At 40.6% G+C, this 10,754-nt stretch overlaps 1 protein-coding gene across 1 annotated transcript; it reads right to left on the bottom strand.

The window, feature by feature from the left end:
• Positions 1-1,580: 1,580 nt before the first annotated feature.
• Positions 1,581-10,084, bottom strand: dync1li1 (dynein, cytoplasmic 1, light intermediate chain 1). Its single transcript, XM_020631732.3, has 13 exons — positions 9,899-10,084; positions 9,579-9,652; positions 8,247-8,363; positions 7,866-8,096; positions 7,525-7,679; positions 7,278-7,371; positions 6,502-6,637; positions 6,307-6,418; positions 6,009-6,068; positions 5,823-5,867; positions 5,627-5,714; positions 5,417-5,539; positions 1,581-3,009 (listed from the first exon to the last, which is right to left on the bottom strand). The coding sequence occupies exons 1-13, from the start codon at positions 10,000-10,002 to the stop codon at positions 2,891-2,893; spliced, it is 1,458 nt and encodes a 485-aa protein (XP_020487388.1). The 5' UTR covers positions 10,003-10,084; the 3' UTR covers positions 1,581-2,890.
• Between the last annotated feature and the right edge of the window lie 670 nt (positions 10,085-10,754).

Here is a 10,754-nt window from a genome sequence, read left to right as displayed (position 1 = left end):
GCCTCGTTTGGGCTAAAATTGAGTTTGTTTGAGAACCACCTTTGTCTTTCACAATTCACACTTCCACACAATTTCATTGGGATAAACTGCAGTGACAAAGTGTAGAAAAACAAAACACAAGACCCACAAGTTAAAACCATATGAGAGACAGTGGATCATGGCTGAATATAATTTTTCAAGCAATTGAAACTCATTAATCACCTAAATTAAAAACAGCAAACAGTCAAAGATAAGACTGATTAATTGGAGAAAAAAAATCAATCAATGTCCACAGTCACATGGAGCTGTACTTGGTTTCAATGGTATTTTATTGTTTTGTCCGAGTTGTTGACACTCAACGCATCATTTGTGATAACTGTGATTTGAATCCAACACTAAATCATTTAAGTCAGACACACTGACTGCTATATCTGTTCTGCTTTTGTTGGTTTAATAAGGCTTGAAGCCCTGGTACATGTTATTTGAACCATTTGGTATGTGGACAATTATTCGTGAGCTTTCCTTATAGAAAAATGTAATGAGTATCCCTGTGCAGTAACAGACTGATTTCCAACATTCACTTCAAAACAAATAATTGTTCTTGTGCATCTACTTCAGCTTCAAGTTAAAAAAAAAAAACCCACAACAATTGGAGTGAACATTTGATTTACTTTGGCTATATATTAAAATGATTTATTGATATTGAATGAAAAGAGAATGTATCAGATGTAGAAGAATGCATGTTCATGTGGCTGCTCTGTACTATAGAGGGACAAAGACTTAAGTCATTGTGGACCTCTGTTACATGATACTTTCTAGAAATAGCCAATTAAACTTACTAATAGAAAATGTTCCAGTTATTATTATTACTATATATTTATTTATATTATGATCAAATCTCTGAAATATAGCCTAAAATGTGCAATTACATGAATACTTTGTTTACAAATGTGTGGGAAGATAAAACCCCAGAAATGAAATAATGTAAAGCTAAAACATTAAATGTCACCACAGTGATAGAGGCGTAAGGTAGCCTCACAAAAAATATTTGTTTGCCATCAGCAAAGTTCTCCTATTATCAGATGGGCAGATGTATTCACTTAAAAGAAATTCAGACCCTTCTCTGCATGTATATTATTTTTTTTGGCTGAATTATTCACTATTAAATCAGATAAGAATCTGCTTGACAGAAGCAGCCATAGTGCCTTCTCCAAGGAGAAAAACACAGAAATAACTTGAACAGATTGAAATGTCCTACGAGAAGGTCCACCATTAGCCTTCTGTTTCTGCCTGAGAAAGACTTCTTTCTTTACAAATACCACAAATGCCTATGATCTACCTGCTTTTATGTGTTTTAGCCCAGCCTTTGTCATTTTTTTTCTAGACATTTCTTAATAATTTCCCATCATTTAATTTAAAGAAAACAATTGTATGTTCTGAGGTTTCTCCTGAAGGTGAATGCTTACCAACATGGGCACAGTCTTGGTTATCTAATAAAGCCAAACTTCACGGTTTCCTCATAACAATATCATGTATCTTTTATTCAGAGTTTGAAGATGAGTTAAAAAAAAAAAAAAACGAATAGAGCAAAACCATGTGGATGAATCCGAATAAATACACCTTTTATTTGACTGATTAACAGATCTGATTATACAAACGCCAACACAGAGCTCTGAAATAACAGGACCAATCAGCGAGACAATGACTGTACATTCTTGGTGTGACCCTCCCTTGTACTGACCCCTTTGCCCACCCACCACCCTGCCTGCAGTAACTATTCAACTGAATCACTAGCGCTTCTTTCTGTACAAGTAAAGCTCAGCTACCCACCTACCCCTCCCCCTCCCTTTTATTAGTGCACTGTCTGTTATCTACAGGTTGGAGCGGTATGTACCACCAGCTGTTTGGCCAATTGTAGAACCAAGTGTCATGATGTACCCTAAGTGCCTTCTACACGGGACTAGTGTTTGGGTGTGAAGCGTTTTTCTTGTCATGTTTGGTTTGTGTAGACTAGCAGACAGTGCTGCAGTATTAATAGTGTATCCACCGTTGTAAGAGCTTGTAGTGTAAGAGCATAGTAATGTAATTGCCTTTTGGTTGAAATGCAAACAGCCAAAAATCTCTCAACACACAGGGCTAGGTTGAAGTAACTTAATAACACCCACTCTCTCTCTCTCTCACTCTCTCACACACACACACACACACACACACACACACAATCATTCAAACACAAATACTGGTATGTTTTTCCCTTCATCTTAAAAAACAAGACTGTTTGCAATTTTGTTTCAGGCATTTTTTTTTTGTTCTCAATCTCTTCCTCTGGCCAAGCGTGACTTGCCCCACCTTACATGAAACACAATCACGCAATCATCCCTAAAGTACCTAAGGACAGACTCTTCCACATGCGCCCTTCAGCTGTTCCTACAGTAAAAACGCTAACTTCACCATCACAAGAAATGGATGGATAGAAAAACCCACACTTTCATCCTTGCAATCTTTTTTCTTCAACCCCGACTCTGACTTCTTCTCGCCCTCTCCTCTACACACACCCCCATTGGTCCCCCATATCCATTTACCCTCATGTAACAGACAGTCTTGTATGTAACAGTGACAAATATTCGCCCTTAGCATAACAGCCAGGAAGAGAAGAGAGGGAGGAGGGAAAAGGAGAAAGAGGTGTGGGAGAAGGAGTCAGGGGAGGAGAGAGGGTGTTCTTCTGAAAGTGAAAGATGACAGGGAGGTAAATCTGTGTGTCCAACCCTCCTTTTCCCCAACACCTCTCTTTCTCCCGGCATCTTGGTGATAGAGTGGATTGAGGAAGGACAAGGGAGGTTAGTGAGGGAAGACCACTGAGGAGAAAGGCAGGGGATAGGGAGAGAGAAGGAGAGCAGGGTAAAGTGTGTGGTCTTCATGTGTCCTGGCTGTCGGTGGCGGGGGTCTCGTTGGCATTGGGCAAGTCCGAGTCACTCTCCCGGCTGGAAATACGGTCTAGCTCTGCCTGTACGTCACCCAGGCCCAGCTTAGAACCTGCATCAGATACATGTAAACACACAAATTATACTAGTGCTGTACAAAAGCACACATTTTCACAGCATTGAGAATGCACAATACAATTTGCACAAGAAATTACACATGTTGAGCGTAGGAGCTGGGAGAATATTGAACATTAGAAAATGTTTGTTGTATTATTATTGCAAAATAATCAACATGCTTTTACTTTGCTCAGTAGGAGGGCATTAATTTGTTATTCAGATTATTCAAAGTGACCATTTTCCTCCTTTCCTTTTCAAGATTATTTTGCTCAAACATACCTTTGTTGATACTGAATGCATTTCAATTTAGTTGCATATTAGCTGACATCTCACTTAACATGTCAAAGTGTTAAATTTGACCTACTCAAAGTGACATGTCATTTTTGTGAATCTTTGAATGGACAGACATGCAATTTAAGCAACAAGATTTTTTAGGTTCCATGTTGTAGTTTTACAAAAGTGATAAATTACAAGAACTACTACTCAACTAGTTCATATTGAACTAACTGGAAGACAGACATTACTTGTCATCTATTGCTGTTTGTTTCCTAACCTATTAGGTATAACTTTGTTTTTTTTATATATATATATATATATATATAGGCTTATCTATCAGTAGAATTTGATATGTATTTTTCCATACTGCCCAGCCTTAGTTAGAATCATGTGTAATGTTTGTGGCTGTTGTTAGTTATGAGAATGCAATGCAACATGCCAAATAAAAAAAAATATATGCAGAGGAGCAGGATGGATAAAATAAGGGGTATAAGGTAGGGATGGGCATTTACAGTAGTTTCAGTACTCAAGTACTTACTAATCATCTTGTTCTACCAGAAAAAAAATTGTCAGACATGGACCTGCTGCCAGTAGCCCACTATGTTTTCTGTGCTGCTCATCAGTACTTCAAATCCCACTTGAAATAACAAGTGATGGGAATGGAACCAAGGGTTTTAAGTTTCCCCTGAACTGTTTAAATATTAAGAAAACAACGACAAGGATCTCCATGAACAAGACCTGTTCAGACATTATTTGGCCATCGTGGTCAACTCCTATACAGCACTTCTGTTTTCACCCTTCAAAATAAAAGTCCCCTGGATACCTTAGTGTTTACCAGACTTAAACTGAAATTCACTGAGCTTTACGCTACTCAGGGACAAAACAGCTAAAAGTAAAATATGACTCCATGGAGAGATCTGTTCATAAGTCTGTAGTAACAGCCACTTTATTGACACGTTGCAAATCAGCACTCAATTCTGCTGCATTTTCCTCATGCATGTTTTCCACTCTTGTAGCTTTTAGCCACAATAGTGGATTTTACACCTGCTTGAAAAACGTCATTAGCTCGCAGAAGCCTTCTCTTTCCACAAAACTTAATAGGGGCATATCTCCAGTCACCAGTTTAGTTATTAGCAGACACCAGTGCACAGGAGAAAAAAAAATGTTACTCGCTTAATGACATCCACAACAAGTACTCGAGTGCTTGTACCCATCCCTAGTAAAAGAAGAGGAAATACTGAGGCTGAAAATGTATTTATATCATCAACCAATCAGACGGAAATTAAACTGTAATGGCTGCCACTGTTTTCTCCTATAAGAAAAGAGTGCAGCTCTTAGGTTAGCCTGCCAGCTGGTGATTTTGACGTAGTTCTAGATCTTGCCACTAATGTTAAATCATTACAAATAATGTCTGTTGCAATTCAACTTTTCCAAAAGCAAAGAAGAACCCTGAATCATGTGTCGGTCTGCTTTCCTAACACAATTAAAACATTTGTGCAAAAATAATTCAGAAGCCCTGGGATCATCTCCCACACCACAATTTAGTTTACCAAAGACTTTCCTAAAAACGAATCGTTCAATATAAAATCCATGTGCATTTGTTGTACAAGAAGAAAATGTGTGATACAGGAAGAATGATCCCAGCAAAAGAGGGGGAGGGGGGGGTCAAGAAAAAAATGGATGCATATGGGGATGGACAATGAAATTAGCAAGCAATAATTAGTGAGGAGTTTCTGTCTCTCACACACCTTAACGTGGCCAGCATCCTCTGACTATTGCACACACATACACACATTATGAATGTTGTTAAAAGTGACGATACACAATACACTACAATGAGCAGAGTTTGGAATGAAAAGACTGTCACACAGAGCTAAAAATGCTTAAAGATGATAGTTGGTGTTCATCATTCTCTTTTGCATGAGCTATATTCATGTCTGACAGAGAAAGCAGGAGAGGAAGGGGACGAGGAGATGAAGGAGGGCAGATGAAAAAACAAAAAGAAGCTGAGTGACTGAAAACAGCAACAAAAACATCCTAAAAAATGTTTTAATAAACTATCACTTTCTCTTTTATACAAAGCAGAGCATTACAACGAACTAAAACGTCTACTCGTGTATTCTCACCTGACTTGCGTACTGTTCCTGGCGTGTTGTTACCGCCTCCTGGCGTCCCAGGACCCCCTGTCCCCGCTTTCTTTGTCAGTAGACTGTTAAAGAAGTTGGCCAACACGCCCTCACTGGTCTGACCTAAAGAACACACAGCAAATGGTTGAACTTACTCACAGAGCCAGGCACATGGGTGGTTACTTACAGCTGTGTTAACGCATCACAAACCTGACTGTGGCATGGCGTTCGCTACGTTGGCCGCAGCAGAGCGATTGCTCGTCCTGGGGGAACCGGTGGGTGCTCTACTGGTGGTGTCCTGTGAGTGGAAACAGTTCATTTTACAAATACAAACACTGGAAGGAGATTCCCTTTATTTTAACAGCTTTAAAAAAAAAAAAAAAAAAGAATAAAGACAGCCGCTTACCACTGGTCGCCCTGCTGTCACAGCGGGCTGTTTGGCGAGCAGTGACTGCAAATTAGAGCACAATATGCACACTCACTCTAATTAGTACCTAATTAACATATCAGGACCCTCAAGTCAGATTTAGTTGGAGGAGCTACAAGATGCCAACCAAGTGGCAATGAGAACACAACCGAAATGTTTCCTGACCTGCAGTTTCACCAGAAACACTTGGTCATCTTCCGCCTGAATCTCCTTTTCATGTACAATCTGTGGACAAGTGAAACAAAATTAAGAAATCTTAATTACATACAGCTCAAAAACAGCTAATAAGCTAGATTTGACCCCTGCAGGAGTATTTGCTAAAGATTAGTGCAACGGCTTGGAAAAGATGATTTAAAAACAATGATATGCAACATTACAGCAGTAAACAATGAGGTACACTTTAAGCTTAGCATGACTAAGAGGATCTTTCCAAGTTAGCCGATTTAGAAGTGAAAGCCTGTACCTTTCTGACTGGCGGTTTGACTACTACGTCCTCAAAGCTGTCGTCAGCTTTTACTGTCTGGAAGTTCTCATGAAGTATGGCAATCTTTTTCTCATTGTCCCAGCCTGATGGACTAATAAAGCAGATGTAGGGGTTAGAAAAACCAAACACAGATGGACGCACAGTCCTGCATACATAATATGAAGGCAGGCTTACATGAAGACAGCGTCTCTTTCCACCACTTGTGCCGGGCAGTGGAAGGGGAAGCCGTAGAGTCTGTGGACCAGGTATTTGTAGAGGATGTCCAGGTTTTTCATCTCCTTCACTGATGTGTAAACCAGAGACGCACCATCTGACACAGCTGTCAAGGACATTTTTAACACGTCTATTTCTAAATGTAGGAGAAGAAATACAAACATCAAAGGGACAAAAACATCTCTTGATACCAACGGCACTGCAATAAAAACAGATTCTAGCAATAACTAACTGCCACTTGTGCTTAGGAGAACTACAGCAGTGTGCCTTGTATTAAACACAATAAACCTTAAAAAATTGAGTACCATTTTCATTCTGACTAGAGAAATGATTCTGTAAATAAACAAACACATTTCAATGGGTACTGGGTAATAGGACTTATCAAACTCTCTTTGCAACAAAGCAATATAAACACCAACAGATCAGACACAGCTAACACTCGCTAAAACCCTGCAATAATAAAAGTGCTGCCCTGAGAAAAGAACACATTATAATGCTTTATCACCCTCCTCCACTACACGGCAGCTGGATGTAACGAGTATGCAAGTTTAAATGTGAATTAATGCCTTAAAGCTCTTCTCATCTGACAGCAAAATTGCAGAGTCAGCAGTATCGATCAACAGCGCTTTTAAAACCGCTAATTATTCTGTGCTGATCGATACTTTCATTGTTTAGTGACACTTCAAAGTTTCTGTTTGTGCAACTTTCAGCTCGCAGCAATGTTTAGCAAAGGATACACTGCAGACAGAAACGCCTGACGTAAGACTGGATGAAGTCCAGGTGCTCGTCTCTGTAGTCGTGCTCCTTCTCCAACGTGCTGATGGCATCGCACTGAGGTCAGATAATTAGGTGTCACACAGAGGGAAATGCATGCAAATAGATGCAAAGTAGAAGAATACAAAGATGCTTCTTTAAAATACACTAACAATTAAATTACAAGGTAAAAGAGACATTTTTCCATATATGTCATGATGATGCGTGTACCTTGGTACAGACCACCACCACTGGTATTCCTAGATTATGTGTTAGTGTGTTGTCTCCTAACGGCAGAAGCACGCTCTCCTCATCTTCACTCCTTCTCTGCGGGGTGCCATCCTCCCCACTACCAGGCTCTGTGTACTCCTGGAACTGTTTTACAACTGCACACAAACAAAATAAACAAATGTCAGGCAGTACTTTTTCAACAGTTTTAAACCTTTGTTGCCTCATGAGGCAAAACATGATTATTAAAAAAAACCCTCCTTATTTACATTTCCCTTAAATCCATACATACTTAGTTTCAACTTTATCTGCAAGTAAAACCGACTGCTGTATGCGTCACTCACGTCTGTGTTCCAGCTCTCGCAGCGTTTCCGGGGCGACTCGGAGTTTGTCGATATGTTCCCTAGCAACGGCTGCCCACTTCTGGAGAGAGTCCAGGGCATTCCAAGGCCGTGACATGTCCAGCGTTATCAGCAGCAATGTGTCCCCGATCGAGTCCACTGGGACAGCTACTCCCTGCAGGCCTTTGTGATAAAGGTCTCCGTCTAACACCCACGCGTTACACCTTGTGTGGTCTAAACACACACAGACACACAAAGCATATGGAGATGTATATAAAGCTCACACAACCATGCTCCAGGATTTCTTCACTGGAACTCTACTGGGAAAAAAAAATATCTTAAAAGGATTTTTGATTTTGAGAATTGGGAGCTCTTGCTAGTTACCATCAATGTCGTCGTCATGGACACTGAAGTAGAGGTATTCCAGGCCACGCCCCTTCATGTATTCCTCAATACCTTGAAGTTTTGCAACCAAGGTTGTCTTCCCTGAACCCACCTCACCTAAAGTCGGCGGATAAACCAGACGTTCAGATACAGAAATAAAAGACATGAGGCACAAGTGTACTCCAAACATGAATACAACCGTTACCAATTCATCTACACATTACTGCGATTCAATTATTGATAATCATACAACACAGTTTTGTTGGCAGCTTAATTGTGATCTTTTTTTTTTTTTAATATTCAATCCAAAACCATTCATTCCAGTCACTTGGTTAAATGTCACACAAAACAAAAATAGATTGATCCAAACATTCAAAAAGCATAATTACACCATTTTTGTAATTTCCTGCTTGAAAATTTACTCCAAGGATTAATTCAATAATCAGCTAATTAGTTGCAGATGTACCTTATAATCTACCAACTAATGTGTTATCTCCTCACAGAAATAAATGTTTTACACACATAATGAAAAAAAATGTTTTGACTATAAAACATATACAGTATCTCCTTTATGTGGAAACTGCAATTTTTTTATTAAGTAACAACAGCATTAATTTACTGCATATTCACTGTCAATAGACTGCACTTCTCATTGAGCTGACAGTATTGTTATGGATGTGTGTTTTAAGGCGGGGGGGGGGTCTAAAGCGACAGGGGGGCTCGCTGCATCATAGAGCAGAGATTGCTGATGTTGTCATGGATAGCACAACACACTTTACATCGGAAACCAACGCGCTGATTAGCTTGAATGGGTTGCTGGCTGCAGGATTACCTCAGTCGGATGTGTGGACAGTGTGTGTGTGTTTGTGTTGCATTAGGGACACGAGGACCGAGCGAGACAGGGAGGCACCCTGTGTCTGCTTCAGGCTCATACAGCTTCGTGGCCTCGTTTGAAAGCACACACAGGCTGATGATTTGTCTTGTCCCTTCAGCATCATCTCCACCTAGCTGCGGCTAGCATCACTGAATGCTAGAATGACTTGCAGTGTTTCAAAGCGGCCTGATTCTCTCTTTCAAGATGAGGTAGTGTGCGCGCACCCGTACTCGTGCGTGGTGTATAAGTGCCCAGAAAAATACACCTGTCTCACTGCTATCGGTCTCACCTTAACTTAAAAGCTTCAACACGAGAGCATCATCAATCCGGAGAAAGGCTAGCTTAGCTGTCGAGCAGTATTAAGTCTACTAGAAAGAGATAACCAGAAGCTGAGCTATTCAAGCTAATGATGCCTATTGGCTAGCCAGCACAGACTGCAGACACACACAGATACACACCCATGACCAGGACATTTTTCCCCGACGGTAGCTTTGATCTTGAATGGGTTGAAACTTCACTCAGGATGGTAGACCTGCAGAAAGAAGAGCCGCTGTTACAACTCGGCTGAAAAAGCCTAATTCATTCATTAAAAACAACGACTGACAGCGAGAGGCTAAAAGGAGCTAAGTGCTGTTGTGTCACCAGCGTCCAGTGAGGCTGGTGCTGATGCTAGCTAGCATCGTTAGCGAACTAGCTGTCAACCCATTCTCCTCCCCGCACAATGCACCCTCTGCGCCCACACTATGTGTTAATACAGCTTAAATAACATTTCACCCACCATAAGTCCTGTCCGTCCTCCTCCTCTGTGTTGGAGCTCTCCAGTGTGTTCTTGGGTCCAGCTGAGGTGGAGGATAATATCGCACTCCTCCCTGAAGTCGCCATCTTCGCAGGGTTTCTACACCGAGCAGAGCGCCCGGATGTAGCAGCTGAGTGCTAAGCTAGCCTAGTGGTGCACTACCGCACCGCGCCGCGGCCGGGGCGTGGTCCGCCCGCACAAAGCTGGACTCCATGCTCCAGACATAAATGATCTCATCCATCGCTAAGTGACGGAGCTGGACTTATCATTCACACCAGGTTATAAACAAAGGGGAGTCTACAATTAAAGACTGTTGTATTTCAAAAATCAAACTTAATAATTGGCCACAGATGGAAATAATAATTTGTTGTCATAATTTAAGGTTTATTGTGATTGATGCCAAAATTAAATTGTGAAACACCAGAGCTATTTTGACAACGACAGGCTATTAGAAAATATATGAATACAGGATATGCTTGTAGCCGATTTAACAGGATAAATGGGCTTTCAAAAGATCCACACAAATCCGTTTTAGACTATATCCTCTTAAAATTGTTTCCTTCTAAATCAATGCCTTGATTTGTTAATAATATGGCACCGTGCCTAAGCCTACAGGATAGAGATAAAGCTGTAATGCCATGTGAGAACTGGATGCGATTCAAATTGCGTTGGTGCTTTGACTATTAGAGGTTTCAGAGAAAGAGCCGTGATTTTGGGAACATTGGAGCACATTCTTCAACAAGACAATAGGATTATTCACGAGAAAAAGTTTGTCGAGCCAAAAGTTAATGTAGCCCCTATTAAAATCTAATGAGTAAAAAAGTCAGTGCACATCGCA

This window comes from Labrus bergylta, chromosome 19 (assembly GCF_963930695.1).
Source record: "Labrus bergylta chromosome 19, fLabBer1.1, whole genome shotgun sequence".
Classification (NCBI taxonomy): Eukaryota; Metazoa; Chordata; class Actinopteri; order Labriformes; family Labridae; genus Labrus; species Labrus bergylta.
This window is presented reverse-complemented; position numbering and strand designations above follow the sequence as displayed.

Excerpts from the sequence above, each read along its gene's own strand:
- dync1li1 (XM_020631732.3), bottom strand. The coding sequence starts at position 10,002 with ATGGCGACTTCAGGGAGGAGTGCGATATTATCCTCCACCTCAGCTGGA. Across the intron at positions 7,372-7,524 it reads TGGTGGTGGTCTGTACCAAG|TGCGATGCCATCAGCACGTT; the intron begins GTACACGCATCA and ends ATCTGACCTCAG. Across the intron at positions 5,715-5,822 it reads TGACAGCAGGGCGACCAGTG|GACACCACCAGTAGAGCACC; the intron begins GTAAGCGGCTGT and ends TTCCACTCACAG.